At 25.7% G+C, this 19,047-nt stretch overlaps 4 protein-coding genes across 4 annotated transcripts; 2 read left to right on the top strand and 2 right to left on the bottom strand.

Annotated features, from left to right (window-relative positions):
- Positions 1 to 15: 15 nt before the first annotated feature.
- On the bottom strand, positions 16 to 950 carry MKS88_003631 (mitochondrial import inner membrane translocase subunit TIM23; the record flags this gene model as incomplete). Its single annotated transcript, XM_067216739.1, has 2 exons — positions 16 to 353; positions 785 to 950. 2 exons carry the CDS (start codon positions 948 to 950, stop codon positions 16 to 18), a joined length of 504 nt encoding a protein of 167 aa, XP_067072443.1.
- A 3,295-nt stretch (positions 951 to 4,245) lies between these two features.
- Positions 4,246 to 6,026, top strand: MKS88_003630 (ubiquitin-conjugating enzyme E2; the record flags this gene model as incomplete). Its single annotated transcript, XM_067216738.1, has 7 exons — positions 4,246 to 4,293; positions 4,581 to 4,754; positions 5,006 to 5,156; positions 5,317 to 5,386; positions 5,570 to 5,624; positions 5,739 to 5,783; positions 5,961 to 6,026. 7 exons carry the CDS (start codon positions 4,246 to 4,248, stop codon positions 6,024 to 6,026), a joined length of 609 nt encoding a protein of 202 aa, XP_067072442.1.
- A 2,873-nt stretch (positions 6,027 to 8,899) lies between these two features.
- Positions 8,900 to 12,328, top strand: MKS88_003629 (phosphatase 2A regulatory subunit-related protein; the record flags this gene model as incomplete). The annotated part of the gene is made up of 1 exon (XM_067216737.1): positions 8,900 to 12,328. The coding sequence occupies one exon, from the start codon at positions 8,900 to 8,902 to the stop codon at positions 12,326 to 12,328; it is 3,429 nt and encodes a 1,142-aa protein (XP_067072441.1).
- Positions 12,329 to 16,197: 3,869 nt separating this feature from the next.
- On the bottom strand, positions 16,198 to 17,637 carry MKS88_003628 (regulator of chromosome condensation; the record flags this gene model as incomplete). The annotated part of the gene is made up of 1 exon (XM_067216736.1): positions 16,198 to 17,637. The coding sequence occupies one exon, from the start codon at positions 17,635 to 17,637 to the stop codon at positions 16,198 to 16,200; it is 1,440 nt and encodes a 479-aa protein (XP_067072440.1).
- Between the last annotated feature and the right edge of the window lie 1,410 nt (positions 17,638 to 19,047).

The following is a 19,047-nucleotide window of genomic DNA, read 5'->3' as shown; positions in this document are numbered from 1 at the left end:
AATAAAAAGGACTAACTATACATAGCCCTTTTTAAAGCTATAATCTATGAAGGAAAAAACAGCAGACGACAGTATAGAGTAACTTCCTAAAATTCTGTAGTTTGAGGAGCTTTTATATATACACCCAGCTAAAAAACCTGATATGGAAGAATTGTAAATTTCGTCGTTTTTTGTAAATAACTTTACCATATTATTTAAGGCATAAAAAATCATTGTCAATGACGCCATTTGATTTGCAACACTTGGACCCATAACAGACGTAGAATTAAGAACTGAATTTAAAAATAGCTTTTTTGTTTTTCCGCCTTTCATAATTCCACTAATTAAGCCGCAACATCCCCCTAACAATAGTCCTGCAAAAGGTAAGAAGTTACAAATGTATATGTGTGTTTTTTATATTCATATGCTGTTATCACGCTATAATTAATTTTATTTTTATGCCATATTTGTGACACTTGTGTCATTTCTACGTCATTTTTGCGCCATTTTTACGTCATTTTTGCGCCATTTTTACGCCATATTTACGTCATTTTTACATCATTTTTACGTCATTTTTACGCCATTTTTAATGATGTATTTTTATTCTATATAAAGTGGCATTCTGCATATTTACAAATTTGGTGCAGTTATATCAGAGCGCACTTCTCATACATCAAGGTTTTTATATACATATCGTAGAGAAGCAAATTTATTAATGTTTATTAATTTTTCTTCACATTTACGCAAACATTTAAAATTAAATAATTTTTTTTTTTTTTTTTTTATATATGTATTATTTGTATACCTGAGCCATATGCTAATCCAACACTGTATACTAATTTTTCACCCCATTGTCTACCATATCCTTGTAGATATAAATTTTGCTTGTCAAATGATAATTTCTTTTCAGGTTTTTTTTTTAATATTTCTAAATCATAATTTATTGTTCCAGTTTTTAAATAATCACCCATTATATATTCCTTTCTTTTACAATTGTGCGCATTTATCTTTTTCTTATTGTTGATCTTTGTTCTTTATGGAGCATAAGGGCTTTATAGGAACACAAAAGTGGGCGTATATTTATATACGTATATATTTATTTGAGTAATATGTATGAAATATTATGCCTATCATACGCGGGTGATATATTTATTTATAAAAATATAAATATAATATATCATTAAATTTTGTTGAAATAATTGGGAATTTTCATAATGTCACAAATTATATTAAATAATTAATTATTATAGAGGTTGCTTATATATATTTTTCAAGAAAAATATTTTTCTTAAAAAAAAAAAATATATATATATACATATATATATATATATATATATAAATATATTAATATATATAATATAAAAAATATGTTTATCTAAAGAAACAGCGTAATGTTCTACTTGCAAAAGAAAAAAAAAAAATCATCATTGTGCATACTCCATTTATACAATAATTCTTTCCCTTCCTGAATACGACATTTTGTACATATATAATACCTTTAAAAAAAAAAAAGAAAAGAAATACATGTGTATATATATATATATATATTATATATATATATTTGTGATAATAGCTGCATTAGCAAAATAAGGTAAAGAAAACAGTTACATATATATACCCGTACAGAGTTTGTTTAATTTTAAACTTATAAGTACATACAAATATGCGCAGAGATTACTTTTGAAACAACTCATTTAACAATTTTACACTATTTTCATTTACATAAATTCAGAACAATCCCATTGTAGTGCATCTTAAAATGACTATTTTATAAAAATATAAAATTAATTTTTCTCAATGTAAAACTTACTGTTTTAAGGTAAAAACATTTTTTTATTTAAATCATGTAAAATCAAGGGTTGCAATATAAAATTATATCTTTATCTTTGCTATGATTTTAAGAGCTTAAAAAAATATGCCCACCGCTAACCAACATTTTACGGTTCAAAAAAAGTATCAAATAAAATAATAATCAAACAAAAAAACAAAAAAAAATGGATGTTGTTCGTCATCAGGGGAATTAATCGTAAGCTATCTTATTTTACCTTGGTAAGGCACGTTGACATTATTATTACATTTGTTACTTGAGCTTTTTTTTTATAAGACTAAGAATGTAGAAGTAAATTTTACGTAATATATTCTTTTTTTTGCGTAAATTTTACATTATTTTGTTTTATCTCACTACATTTCCTTTAACCATTTGAATAAAAAAAAAGCTCGAGGAATTATTTTTCGCGTAACTTCTTAAAATTTTAAACTTTAATATGCTTTTACACATTATATCAAATAAGAATGTAGAGTTATTTATTGTCCTTCTGTTCAGCTATTTTCAGTAAACTGCTCAAAATGGGAATAATTTCCGATTGAGCACTTCGGTCTTAACGTATACACACAAACTTTGCAAATGAATAACAGAATGTCTATGCATATAGTATGTACGAGGAATGTATGTAGTACGTATGTTTATATGTATGCCCATTTATGAGTGAAAATTACAAATTTTTTATTAGCTGAAACAACAGATATAACGTGGTTGCCCTTTGAAGTAGTAAACATCCGTAAGGAAAATGAAAAATTCAGACAGATATATGTCCTTTTTAATTACTTGTATTGTATATAAGTAAAAGGTATGATTCGGAAGTTAAATTTATATGCATATATATAATAATTTATATTATGTAGAGCATTTTCGTTTTATAAACACCATTTCGAACAAGGGTAATACTTAACATATATGAGAGATATAATACGTAAAAATGGTACATAACTGATATAGAAAAACTCTATTAAAAGAAACATATGCATATATTTTAGTACATATACACAAATACATACGCAGATACATATACACGCATAGATATACGGACTTACATATAAACATGTGTAAAAGTCTATTGAAAAATGGCGGCTTCAACAATTCGCGAACGACAGTTAATTAAAACATGTTGAAGCAGTGATATAATAATTGGATAATATAAATAGGACATACTTAAATATCGCTTCACGTGTATTAATTTTATTTTTTATTAGCACTATTATTTCATTTTAATTTAATTTGTTTTACTTTAATTTTTTTTACTTTATTTTGTTTTACCTCACTTTGTTTTACTTTATTTTGTTTTACTTTATTTTGTTTTGTTTTATTTTATTTTATTTTATTTATTTATTCGTTTTTTTTTTTAATCGTAGTTATGTATTAAATACACAGGATTTTCCATTCATTTATTAATTTTCTTCTTGTATGTTTGCGTGTAACTTGGTGTAGGTTATAATTATATATGTACAGATATGCAGTAATTTCCCTATGTATTAAAGGCGCACACAATGCAATATTTTTGTTTTAATTTGCAACTTCAACTTCATTCTTTCTTTTTATAGTAAAATTTGCAACTCGGCCATATTTTATTTTTCCCACTTAATTATATATATAAATATTGGTTTTATAAAAAATGATAGGATAAACACACATATGTGAAAATATAAAAATGGTTACATTAAAAATTTAAGTTCAAAAACGCACATTTTCTAGAAATACGTATGTTTTGTTAAAACGGGTTTGCTATATTTTAACTTTTTAATTGCTTAGTTTTCTGATTTGTTCATTTTTTATCTTTTGTTTATTTCTTGTTTATTACTTTTTTATTTTTTTCGTTTTTTATTTTTTTCGTTTTTTACTGTTTCGTTTTTCATTTTGCGTCCTCCATTTATGACTTTTCTTTTTTTCGTTTTTCCTTTATCGTTTTTCCATTTTTGTTTTTCTATTTTCCTTTTCCTCTTTCCCCTTGACAAATTTCATCTTTCCATTTTTCCTTTTTATTCTCAATACAAGTTGCTGCATATATATGCATAAAATTTATTTTCCTTTTTTGATTTATTTTTCACATAATTTTTTTTTAGTTTTTTCATTTACCGATTTTATTGTTATGGAAGATATATATATATATATATATGAATATATTTATATATATATTTATTATGTACACATTAAAACAATATTTACGATGTTTATCTGAAATAAATTTTGGGAAAAAATAGTGGATAAAATTAAACTATAGTGAATTTATTATTATTACCTTGTGTGTATACATAAATATATTTTTATAAATGTCAATATTTGTATGAATAGTTTCCAACATTGTTTCCTAAGGAAAATACAGAGAGCTCTATTTATTCACATGTAGTATATATATGTATAATATATACATATATTTGTATATATACATCATTAATATATATATATATGTTCATTATTAATGTATATGGAGGATGAATTCAACATCGCGAAATTCGAAGGAGTTATTGAGATTGCAAAAGGTAATAAAAAAAAAGAAAAACAAAAAAGATAAAATACAATAATGTAACATAAGTAAAGAAAAGAAAAAGAAGAATGTTAGGAAAATATGTTACATTAATACTTATAGGTGAAAATTTACATTGGTGTATGGTTTGTGTTTATATATTTATGTATTTGTGTATATGTACATGTTCATGTACAATTCCATATGCTTATGAAGTGATATACCCTTTGATGCATTTACAAAAATGAAAAATCAATGTACGCAGTAGCAGTACACACAATAATGTATACTATACTTAATCAGGAATTAAAAGACATTGAAAACGAAAATGTGCAGGAGATAGATGCACATATAAAAGATTCAAATATTTTCGAGTGGGTAGGTTTTATAAAGGGACCGGCGGGAACACCATATGAAGACGGTCATTTTATTTTGGACATAACTATACCTAATGATTATCCATACAATCCACCTAAAGTTAGTAATTATTTGAGCCATCTAAATCTATAATATGTTCATACGCATATATTATACCTATATGTTTATATATATATATGCATGCGTAATATATATGATGACCTGTTAACACCTTTTTTTTGCGTAAACATATTTGCATATATATCCGTGTATTTAACACCTTGAAAATTTTTGCTCCATTATAAGGAAATTTAAGAATACAATACGTGTGAATAAAAACTAATGCATGTAACTTTCCCCATATTCTTTAGATAAAATTTAACACTAAAATATGGCATCCGAATATTTCCAGTCAAACAGGTGCAATATGTTTGGACGTTTTAAAAAATGAATGGAGCCCTGCACTAACAATTAGAACAGCACTTTTGTCAATTCAAGCTCTGTTATCAGATCCACAACCTGGTATATACACGACAAATATGAACAAGCGCATGCGTATAATTACTTCATAAAGGTTTATATGTATGTATATGTGTATACATTTGTACACATATATTTGTGTATGTAGAATATCTTAAGTACTTGTAACATTATTTATGCACATTCAACATTTTCCCTTCAGATGATCCTCAAGATGCGGAAGTAGCCAAAATGTACAAAGAGAATTATTCGCTTTTTTTAAAAACAGCAAGGTTTCAATACATACGTATAACACTGAGAGGAGCATATACATATGCACATGTATTCATATTTACACATATATATATATAACAAAATGTACGCTTTTTTTTATTATTAACATAATCTTATATATATATATATATACATATACATATACATATATGCAACTGTTTTTGTATCTTTCTTTTGTTCAGTGTATGGACTAAAACATTTGCCACTGGCCCAAAATTAGAACCAAGAGAAGTTATAGTAATATACCAAAAGGAAAACGAAAAATATACTTTTAAAATGTCCCCTATTTTTCCTTTCATTTTTATTTACCCATATTTTAATTGTTCCTAATTTTACATCTACTTTTTTTAGATTAAAAAGATAACAGAAATGGGCTTTACGGAGGATCAAGCAAAGGTCCTTAAAAAAAAATATATACACATATATATAACATTATATGATATAATATATTGTAGTACCATATATGCAGTGTAGTATCATAAATAAAGTGCACTACGATATAATATAATACGTAAAAACGGTCCTGTTTGTTGAGCATCCCACATTTTTCACGTTTTATTTTTCATTTTATAGAATGCTTTGATCAAGGCAGATTGGAATGAGACTCTTGCGTTAAATACTTTGTTAGAGAATTCCTAAGAAGAGTATAAAGATTGTACACGCCAATATTTTAATAAAATATACAATCTTCTTCAAAAACGTATATTAATAAATTAAGATTATTGTTAAATTTTTTTTTTTTTTCCTTGTTCTATTTCTACTATTGTTTCGATTTCTTCTACTGCTTCCATTTCTGATACCGTTTCTATCTCTATTTCTATTTCTCTTTTTTTTTCCTTTACTTTTTTTCTTTCCATTTTTTTTTTTTTTAATTAAATATTTTTATTTGATTATTATTATATTTTTAAGTTATAATTTTTTGTTTACCCTCCTTATTACCATTTCAATACGTGCATTTTTTTCCATTTATAAATTTGTATAAAAAATTAAAGCAAAATTGTTTTTTAAGGAAATTTGAAGTAGGATGCAAAGGAAAAAAAAGCCCTACATAAAAGCACTACATCGTAGTATATATTATATATATATATATATATATTTGTGTGTGTATTCATTATATACTTTTCTATACAAATTTTGTTTAAAAGAAAAAGGTGTCTAAAGAAATTTGGAAAATAAGAAAATACGAATTTTTTAAACTTATATGAGAAAAGGATGTAACTATATATTATTGGCAATTTATTTTAAGCACTTGAACATTTTATGATAAAGTATTTTCTGTAAGCAAAAATGGAGCTATTTACCTTTTTTTTTTAAATAAATATACTACTACTTATAATTCAGCTACTTATAGCATCACTACATAAAATATCGCTACTTACAATGTAATTATTTGCTACTTCTTATTCGTTTTAGCACAACCAATATTAGTTCTTTTCCTTTTAAGAGTTTTGGTTCGGATGTCTTTGTTCAAGTAAAACTAAAATTTGCTACATTTAAAATAATTGCTAAAATATTCATATGTAAAAAAATCTCAGTAATATCTTTATAAGTAAGGAGAAATATTAAATATTTATTTTACTACTATATAGTATTAAGTTGTATTAGTAGTGCCACATGGTATTGGTAGTACTACATTGTATTAGATGCATTACGTAGTATTATTTTTTTTTTTTTATCAGTTAATTTCATGCATATCACAGAGATACAAGACACGTTAATGTTAGCGCAAATTTGTTCGTAGGAAAAAAAAAAAATTTCAAACCGTACAAACCATACAAACCGTACAAACAGTACAAACCGTACAAACAGTACAAACAGTACAAACAGTACAAATAGTACAAACAGTACAAACAGTACAAAAAATACAAACAATACAAACAATTAGAAAAATAAATTAAATTACAAACACAATTTTATTTCCCCCCTTATTATAAATTTAACCGTACGCATAAATAATAATGTGTACATATGTTTCTTATATTATAATTAAAACATTAGCAGATTTTCATAATAATCTTATCACTCATAAGGGATATTCACAAAATGGCGGTTTATTCTTACGAAGGCGGAGAATAGTAACAATGTTCATAATAATTATGTAAAAACTTAAAAAAAAAAAAAAAAAAAAAAAAAGTGATTAAATAATACTAATAATAACCTAAGCATAGATATATTAACACACTACGTATGTGATTACTTTTTTTTCATGGTGAAATTTTATTACTCTACTGGACAGATGATTTGTTAAGAAGGGCCGATTCACACATACAAATGTGTATAGCATATATAAGTACATAATTATACACATATATAATTAAATAAATAAATAAACATACATTTTTATTTATACATGTATATATATTTATGTTTGCAAATTTTTTGCTAAGCACCCTGAGACTTCTATTTTTTGATTTCTTCATATATTTTTTGGATACTCTACGGATGCTCGGCACGTGTTTATTTGATTTGATTTGATTTAACTTAATTCAGTATAAATTAACATAATTTAGCTTAACATAATTTAATTTAGTTTTTGTTTCAGCACAGCAAATTCACTTTCATGCCATATTTGAACCGTACAAATGTAAGAGTAAAAATAGAAGAGGGATGAACGAATTATATATTTTTAACATTTCTTTTCCATTCTTTCCCATATATGTATGTACATATAATACATATACAAAATGTGTAATTATACATATAACTCCCCTCGTGGACCCTCATTTTAAATTGCTCTATTTTCAAATAAATTGAATTAATTTAATGAAATGATCTAATGAATAAATTTAATGTCCTTTTTTTTTTTTTTTTTTTTTTTTTTTGTTTAATACTATAATAATTTTTGTGGACTAAACGAAGAACTAGCTCGTATATGCAAATGTTCGCGTAAATGTATTTACATATGTGTATGTGGATATGTACGTATGTATATATATGTATGTGTATATATATGTATGTGTATATATATGTATGTATATATATATGTATGTATATAAATGCATACACGTATATGCCTGTGTTAAGGTAAGCGAAGATTAAGGAGTGAATAACTTTTTCTGACTCAAGCAAATTGCTCTCCATACAGAATAATTAAAGCACAAAGAACGTTATTTTTCATGGGAAAAAGTATGAAATTTTTAACGTATTTTAAAAATAAAAAATGTACACTAATGTTCGTACATACATAATATGCCTACATATATTCCTACTGATATATGTACACACATGCATGTATTTGTTCTCAAATTTCATTAAGGCACAATTGTCCACTCGTAGAAGTAACATGTAAAAAATTGTAACATAAAACTTAAAGCAGAAGAATTTGAAGGTTGCGTGAGAGTAGCGAAGTGCGAATAGTACAGCGACAAGCAGGACTAACAAGTGCTACTAACAAGTGCTACTAACAAGTGCTACTAACAAGTGCTACTAACTAGTCCTACTAACTAGTCCTACTAACTAGTCCTACTAACTAGTCCTACTGACAGGCACTACTATCCACCGCTACTGAAAAAATGAATGGAAGCAAAAGCTCTTCAAAGGCGCCTGTACATAATGATAAGCCGACTTTGAATTTGAAAATGCTTTCTTCACCTTTTTCTGAAAGGAGGGAAATGAAGGAAATAAAAAAGTTTGCTCGTTTTTTTTTAGAAGGGGAAATAATGAGAGAATTTTTAATGGATGAAGATAATTGGCTGTTCATACAAAATGTAAAAATAAAATTAAAAGAAAATCCTAATGAGATAGACAGTTGGTTAGATCATCAATTACACAAAGCTAAATGTAATTCAGGAAATTCCTTTAACACGGATGTAATACCACCATTTCATCATATAAAGAAAAACATTGAATATAATAGTTTGAAAGGAGAGAAAGAATCTGAAAAGAATTACTATTCATGTAATGGTATTGTTAAAAACATTATGTCTGCTGATAGTAGTGTCGTACATACTACTGTGGATAGAGTGGGAGAATTAGGAAAAGAAAGCATAATAATTGATAAGGAAGAAATAATAGACAGAGAGGGTATAAAAGGTAGCGATATAATAAATGATCTCCTAGCACATAAACGGGAAAAAAGAGAGCAGAAAAGGTACCAACAAGAAAAACAAGAAAGACAAGAACAAGAAAGACAAGAACAAGAAAGACAAGAACAAGAAAAACAAGAACAAGAAAGACAAGAACAAGAAAGACAAGAACAAGAAAAACATGATCAAGAAAAACATGTTCAACAAGAACAACATCAACAACGACAAAGAAAAGTAAGTAGTAAAATGAAAATAGCATATAATAACAATGATGTGAAGGATACCTCTAATTTTTGTGAAATGATAAATAAACATAAGGAGCAAAATCATTTAAACAAAAAAAATATTGTACCGAATAACAAAGAGGAGCCGGATATGCATGTACTAAGCGAACCAATAAATGACCGTTTAAACAGCTGTATAAGTAATGAAAAAGATTACATAATCAAGAAAAGACTAAATGAAAGGGAATCGAGTGGCATAAACACAGATTCTGCTTTTACTTGTAATTCAGGTGCTAATAAAAATACAATGACCATGAAATATCGGCATAGTGTGGAAAATGTACGAACTAATGATGCATTTAAGCAAAAACAGAACAACGAGATTAATTCGTATGATAGTAACAAATCCATCGATTTGACTAATAACAGGGAAAAAAAAAAAAAAAAAGAAAAGAATGAAATAACTGCAGTAATGTATAATTATATTGTACCAGATGATAGTAAGAAAAATTTTAAAAAGGATAACATTGACACAGATTTTATCAGCAATGATATTTCTCGTATTGACCCTGTTATGCATAACAATAAGTACAACGTTGAAAAGGAAAAAAGTGAAATACATGGAGGAAGTGAAAACCGAAGCAACATATTTTCTAATATGGAAACTAACACACTAAATGATGAAATAACTAAAAATATGAAAAAGGAGGTAGAAGAGAGGATAAGTAAGGATGACCTTCTTCACGTAAGCGGTGGATGGATGAAAAATGATATAATTGAGAAACAGGGAAGTAAAAGGAATAAGGATGGACCCCCAAAAAAAAATAAACAAGGACAGCTTATGTTAAACCAGAACAAGGAGATGGGAGACGCACTGATAGGAGTGTATGAAAATGCGCATAATAATATACACAGTAATTATAAACATAATAATGTTAGTAATAATGATAATAATGGTAGTAGTAATTATAATGATGATAATAATGAAGATATTAATGAAGATATTAATGAAGATAAAAATGTTGATAATAATTATGATAATAATAATTATGATGATGATGATGATAATAATAATAATAACAATAATGGCTGTAATAACAATAATGATAGCAAAGATAATAATAATAATAATAAGGATAGCAATGATAATAAGGATAGCAATGATAGTAATAATAATAATGGTGCACTAGGTGAAAATAATAAAATATATTTGAAAAGTGCAAAGACGCATGCAGAAATTTTAATACCAAAGATGACAGTAAAAATTGGAAGGTTAATAAATGAAGACACAGATATAAAACTAAAAAAGATATTTATGGTATGTAATAATAAAATGTATTTAGAATCCTTTGAAAATTTAATAGTAGTAAATTTTTTAAAGATAGGTAGATATATGAGTCATACCTTGTTTTCTCGAATTGAGAAAGTAAATGAAGATTTTATAACATATGAAGATACAAGAAAATATTTCTGTAATCGTTTTATTGATGGAACAAAGGATCCAAGTTATTACAATGATGATAGATATAGTAGCTCATTTAATAAAAGTAAAAAGGATATACATGGTGAGAATAGTTCTCCTCCGTTATGTAGTATAAGAGAAAATGAATGTAGGAAAAAAGAATTATCTTTGGATGATATGGAAGATGTAGTAGATATAACGTCAAATCATAAAGAAGAGCATATAGAAGTGCCTTACAAAAAATGCTCTATTGTAAATTTTTTTAATGCAATAAAAGGGGATAATAATAAAGACTACCTAGAATTCAAAGATTTTGATATATATCTAAGGGAAGTATTAAGAAGGAATAAATCGTTACAGTTTTTATTAGAACATGCAGAGTTTTTAGAAAGATATATAGAATCTGTAATAGTTAGAATATACTATCATATAGATATAAATGATACGAATAAAATATATTTAAATGATTTGAGAAAACATGATTTAGCTCATATATGGTGTTGTCTAGATGATACAATAAAAGTTCAGCATGTAAGACAGTATTTTAGTTATTCTCATTTTTATGTGTACTATTGTACTTTCTGTCAGACTAGTAGTTGTAAAGATATGTTAATAGATGACAATGATTTATATCGGTTTGACAATCACTCATTAAATGATTTTATAGTTAATAGAATATGGTCAAGGATATCAATGAAATTAGCAGGACCTAATCAAAAATATATGTGCTTAAATGACTGGATATATTTTATTATGAATTATGAAGATATGACTACTAACAGATCTATAGAATTTTGGTTTAAATTAATTGATTTAGATGCTGACTGTGTAATAAGAGATCATGAAATTCAAGTATTTTTTAATATACAAATGGAAAGATTAAAATCCCATTATTTAGAGGAACCCAAATTTGAAGATTGGTTATGTCAAATGAATGATGCTATTCAACCATCAAATGAAGGAAATTTTACTCTATCCGATTTTAAAAAAAATAAAAAATATGCTGCTAAATTCTTTGGATGTTTAGTTAGTTTATCCAAATTATTAGCATGGGAGAGTAGAGATGCCCACAAAGAACTACAAATTGAAACGGAGTATCCTCATTGGACGCCTTGGGAAATTTTTTGTAAAACGAAATATGATGAATTGTGTTATAATGAAAATGAAAGTTACTATGATGACAATTTTAACTCCTACGACGACTATGACTCAAAAAATGTGTACATGTAGGGGAAAGACAGGGTGGAAGTTTATCATTAGGTAATTTATTGGTGCGCATTATGCATTCTTTGATATTCGTTGCATAATTGTCATTTTGTATTTATTTATTATATGGTACTTATTTATTATTTGTAATTTATTTGTTACTAATATGCTACTTATTTGTTATTTATTTTTAATTTAATTTTTTTTTTTTTTTTCTTTTGCTTTTCCCGTTTTGGATATTTAAAAAAAAAGGCTTAAAATAAATGGCATATGCACAATACTGCTAATGTTTCGAAGGGAAAAAAATATATAGATATAGATACGGAATGTATAATACATCTTTCTATTTTTTTTTTTTTTTTTTGTCATTTTGCAAAAAATGGTAGCCATTTTTGATGGTGAAGATTATTATGAGAATGTTGATATGTGTACCTATAAATGATACCCAAATTGAAAGGATTCTACAAAAAAAAAAAAAAAAAAAAGAGAGAGAAATTTTTATTTTAAAAAGGGATAATGTATAGCCGCTGTAGGTTTAAGAATTACATTTATGTATCATTTTGGCAAAAAATAGAAAGGTTTTTACGAAATTGTTTCGAAATTTGCAAAATAGTATGTTTTTCAAAAAAGGGGAGAAGAAAATGGTCTTTTATATATATATATATAGATATTTATATGTATATATACGTGCATCTGTATATTTATGTGTATTATATGTATATTTGTGTGTGTATTTTCTTTTTTTGGTGTACATCGTATAATATGGTATTTTCAATAAGTTTGCGTAAAAATATCATTATTACAAAGGTATATTTTTATTTTTGTAATATATATAAATGTATACTTTAACAAAGCATATGTCTAAAATGTGCACCTTTTATTTAATTTGCTTACCATTTTTACAAATTATAAAAATATGATTGATGCATAATTTTATATCCTTATTATTATTTTTTTATTTGTGTGCTCGTAACCAAATTTTAATTATACACATGCATATATATATGCATACATATATATACACATGTATTTTTTATGATAGAGTGCATTTATGAATGTTTCCCCTCCACTTTTGTTTAATTTGAAAACCTTAACATTTTTTAAAGCATTCGAAAAATTGTTTTAAGTTTGTGTTTTTAAGGTTATAAATTTGTGACAGCGTTTATTTAGTTTTGCTCTATGTACGCGTGTATTTATGTACACATATAAATAAATATGTATAGAGATATATTATATAAGTAGATGTATTTTTTTTTTTTTTTCTTTTTTTGAAGCCGCTTTTCATGCTTTTCATATGTAACGAATAGTAGTCTTAATGTCCATCAAAGTACTGCATTGAGTTATTTTGTTTTTTTTTTTTTTTTTTTTTTTTTTTTTTTTAGTCTTAATTACACAAAAAAGAACATCATCAATCAGTTAATTTTTTTTTTTAATATGTTTTTATATACATCAGCAAACATTTATTTTCCTATGTATATTGAAAAGAATTTAAAAATCACTTGAGTGCGCTTTTTTAAATAAAAATACCAGGTTTGTTTTTTTATTACTATATCGTATTACATTTATGTGGGCGTAGATATATACAGATGCATAAACGTAGGCAATACATGTAATATAGGTATAGCGCTATTCATACATGTACATCCACACACACGCATATAAGCACAAACGTATGCACCTTTTTGCAAAGTCGCTCAAGTTATATGAACGAGCGCAAAAGTGAAATTAATATAGAGTATTATATAGGAAGTTGTGAAATACATTAATGAGAAAGGTAGAAAGTACAAGAATACATATGCGAACTATAACATAAGTCAACGTAGCAACAAAATAGTACATTTTATTTTTAAATAAAAGAAGGGGGATAAAAATGTCTTTACGCAGAATATCCGAATTATATGAAAAAATTCGCTTGTCTTTATTTCGACGAAAAATTAGTGGTCCCGCACCTTTATATAAAACTCCTCTCAGATATATTTGGTCTATTTTTTTTTATTTAGATATTTTCTTAATATATATTTTTGTTTTTTCTTTCTTTCTCTCTATAATTTTACACCAAGAATGTTTTGAAATATTTTCCATAATATTCTTTACTGCAACCAATTTAGGTAATTCACAAACCGAATGCAGAAATTATTCAATGTGTAACGCATATGCATGTACGCACTAACTTGCTTGTCCGCTAGTCCTGTTATCTACTCTTTTTAAATGCACTAAATGCTTCTTCTCATTGGAATATACCCCTACGAAAACACACGCACAAAAGAACGTGCCGAAATAATATACATATATATGCCCTTACACAAATAAAAATACAAATACATACAAGTACATGCACATATGCACACACTTTTTGCTACTTTTTTTTTTTTTTTTTTTTTCCAGTTTTAAGCTTTTTAATTGATTTTTTCTTTTTATTAATAAAAGATGAAGAAGTTGCGAGTGAAGATGAAATAATCCTATCTACCTTTTTAACAATATTGTTTTGTATAGTTAAGATATGTATTAATGTTTACACAATTTATTTCTCCCTTAAAAAGTCGGAGAAAATTATCGAATCAATAGATATGAATGTTAAGTTAAGATGTCACACATCTTTAGCAAAAGCGTTATTACTAAATTGCGTTATCATAAATTCTTTTTCATTTATTGAAACATACATTGAATCGAATCTCACTTTTTTTACCATTATTCACTTTAAATCACAAGTACAAACTTATGAGACAATTATATAGGCCAAGAAGTTCCGTAGAGGACATTTTGCTCGGTTCAAACATGAAGGAAGATTTTACCCTATATCTACATAAACACAAGCACAAGCACAAGCACATAAAAATATGAAGATACATATGCGATGTACATAATTTTGCACAGATATGTGCACAATTTTTCAATTAGTTAGAGCGTTTTTCTATTTTAAAGAGGATATTTTTATTCTCCTGTTATCTTAAACGCATAATAATTAGAGGAGCAGATGGGAACAAATTACTAATTTTATGTACATATGTTAGCAAATAATAAATAATCTCGTCTTGCACCTATAGCGAATTAATATTCACAAATTATCGTTTTTTTATTATATTTTGTTATATTTGTTTTTTTTCTTTTTTTTTTTTTGTTGAAAATTTCAATGGCTTGTCCTATAAGCTGTTACAAATGTATACCATTTTTAAAATAAAAAAAAAAAAATGAATTTCCCGATTAAATGTTTTCTACTTATAAAATTTAATTAGACAAAAAATATATATATTACCAATGCAAATAATAATATAATTCAAAATTTTGTTTGAAAGTAAATATATTGAAATGAAAAATTTAGCCAATTGGTCCACCATATTATCTGTAAATGTATGGATGTACACTGCACAACCTGGTGGAGATATAAATATATGTATAGGAGTGTACGTAATTAAAGTGTGTGGGTATGACATGAGGTTATTTAAAGCAACGGGTGATAAATATGCAACTTCAACAAATAAATTACAAAATAATTAAAGAAAAAACAAAAAAAAAAAAAAAGAAAAAGAAAACACAAACACATGCACATGCATATATGTATATTATATATATATTATAAATATATTATAAGTAAATATATATATAAATATTTATACATATACGCATTTATATGTGCGCACATTTGATAAACGCTGAAGAGTGTTCCAAAATAAGCACGATATAACATGAAAAAAAAAAAAAAAAAAAAAAAAAGGGAACACACTATACATATTTATAAAATTTAAAAAGTTATTTTAAAACAATTATGGATTCATGTAGGGAGAGGAGATCTATATTTAATTAATATTATTTTTCTCTTCTATTCAACAAATAATTAATAAGGAATTTAAAAAGACAAAAATGTATAACATATATATGCAAAGTGGATTCACTTACTACGTTGAAACATATGCGCTTTCTTCTTGAACAGAATAAAATGTTTTGTCAGAGTACTGATCACCTTGCTTAAGTTTTTCACATGTTTCACCCCCAACAACGACAATTGTAAAATCATCACCTAAATATGCGTTAGTAACCTTTTGATGTAACATAGAGTAAATTAGTGTGGCTTTATTAAACTTCTGCTTTAGTCCTGATTGAATAGAAATACCTGGCTGTACATTTTGATTTAATAAAAAATCTGAACAAGCAGTAAAAATTAATTTATGATGTGCTGAATGACCCCACATGTACAGTTGATTGAATTTATTTATACAAGCTGAATGTCTTTCTCCACAAAATACTTTTTTAGCTTTTTGATTATTTTCATGTAATTCAACAAATTTTGGTGTTGTAACAATATTTTGAAAACCAGAAATTCCACACTGTCCTGATATTTTATCTCCAAAGGACCATACATGTTCATCTTCAGTTATCAACAATACATGCCTTGCACCTGCACTTACTTTATTAATATTTGGTAACTTTTTATTATTAGCATCTCTTAATATTAACTGTTCAGGATAAATACAATAACACCCCCCTTCATAATCAAATGAACGTCTGCATAACTCTCCATATGTGCCATCTCCCCATCCATATAATTCACCATTTATTAATAATAAAATAGCAAAATTTTTGCCCATCGCTATTTGTTTTATTTTATTAGATTCAAATTTATAAAAAAAGGTAGGAATATATTTCAAATAATTATTATATGTTTCTCCCCATATATACATAGAAGTATTATTATCACAAACAGCTATACTTTGATTATATTTTGCATAAATTTGTGTACATACTTTTTTTTTTCTTTCACATTTTTCATAATTATTTATTAAATGAGACAAAGCATTTAATGTTGTTTCAATTACATCTCCATATTCTATTATATTTAAAACAGTTGGTACAAATTTATCAAAATTACATTTTAGCCCATTATAATTTCCATGCCCCCATGAATAAAGAATATTATCATTTGATAAACAAAGAGAGTGATTATAACCACAAGCTATTTGCTTTATATTATTAACTGATTCAATAAGTGAAGGTTGTACATTATAAACAATTAAATTACCTTGTCCTAATTCTCCATGTAATCCTTTTCCAAATGAATACATATTTCCTGCATTGCTTAAAAATAAAGCACATGTTTTATTACAACTGATTTCCTTAATTTTTACGCTACTCAGTTCAGTATATATGGTTGGTAAATGTTCAGGTGTATCATCATTTTCATTTATAACCCTTTTTCCCCAATAATATATTATCGTTCTTTTATCTTCATATTTTGGTAATTTTTTGATAAAATCGGAGGAAATTATAGCTTTTGTTACTAATTTTGGTTGTAACACATTTTCTTCTTTGGACTTTTTTAATTTAAAAAAATTTGGCATTTTATTTTAGGCATTAACATACAACAAAGGGTTATTCTGTATAATTTGTTTTTTTTTTTTTGTAAAAAAAAAAAAGAGGGATGGAGGAAAAAAGAAAATTATAAACAAAATAAAATCATCACATACAAAAAATTATACGTTTACAGAAAAAAAAAGGAAAAAAAGGGAAAATTAAAGTATTGTAAGAATATGATTAGGGGATATTAGCAAAGAATTCATACTAAAAAGAGAAGACTGCACATGTGTATATATATATATATATATGTATATACATTATGCGTACGTGTATATATTATTTGTATATGTGTCTATGTCCATGGCATAAATGTACGTGTATATATGCATATGAATAAACCAAATGAAAATTCTAATTATTTGTATTAAAACATGTCTTAAAACACAGCAATAATACGCAAACAGTTAAGTAACAATGGTGTAAATATAAATACATTGCTGTCTATGCAAAGTTATATCAAAAGAAATTGCTTTCCTTATAATTATCATACATACAAATAAATGATATGTACACACGCATATGCGTAGCTGTACATACGAGCACATATATAGCTATTTGCACTTAATTATTCATCTTTTTTATTAGGAAAATACACATTTTAAAAACAGTATTTTTTTAAGCTGTATCTTTTAAAACTGTATTATTTTAACCGTATTTTTTAAAACTGTACTTTTTAAAACTGTACTTTTTAAAAATGTATTTTTTTAAACTGTATTTTTTTAAACTGTATTTTTTTAAACTGTATTTTTTTAAACTGTATTTTTTTAAACTGTATTTTTTTAAACTGTATTTTTTTAAACTGTATTTTTTTAAACTGTATTTTTTTAAACTGTATTTTTTTAAACTGTAATTTTTTAAACTGTAATTTTCCTCTTTTTTCCTTGCAATATTGCGCGAAAAAAAAAAATGAAATATGTGTAAATGTAATTAGCATTCATAATATATGCTTAAGTGTGTACTCATATCATATATATATATATATACATACGTACTTGCATGAATAAATATTTTTAATGTTATAAATATCACACACTCAATATGCGTTTTGTGCTAAGAATTATGTGCTGCGCAAAAAAGTTTTCGTAAACTAATTTTTGTATATTAATATAATTTTCTATATTTCTTTACATTCAAAATAAAAAAAAAAGGATGAAAAAAATTATTCCACAATCATTATTACATGTAAAGCTATTATGTTTGAAAACATAAGGGGTGTAAAGTAGAAGAAGGGGAAAATAAGAAAAAAATATACATATATTATTGTTACACTTTCAAATAATTAAATAAAACAAAAAAAATATAGAAAAAAAAAAAAAATCTCCAATAAACACACTATTATGTTTCTAATGTTATCTCTATATGCTTCATATAAAGTATCATTTTAGGAATTCAAT

This window comes from Plasmodium brasilianum, chromosome 11 (genome assembly GCF_023973825.1).
Source record: "Plasmodium brasilianum strain Bolivian I chromosome 11, whole genome shotgun sequence".
NCBI classification, from domain to species: domain Eukaryota; phylum Apicomplexa; class Aconoidasida; order Haemosporida; family Plasmodiidae; genus Plasmodium; species Plasmodium brasilianum.
The sequence above is the reverse complement of the archived record's forward strand: the minus strand, read 5'-3'. Positions and strand labels throughout refer to the sequence as shown.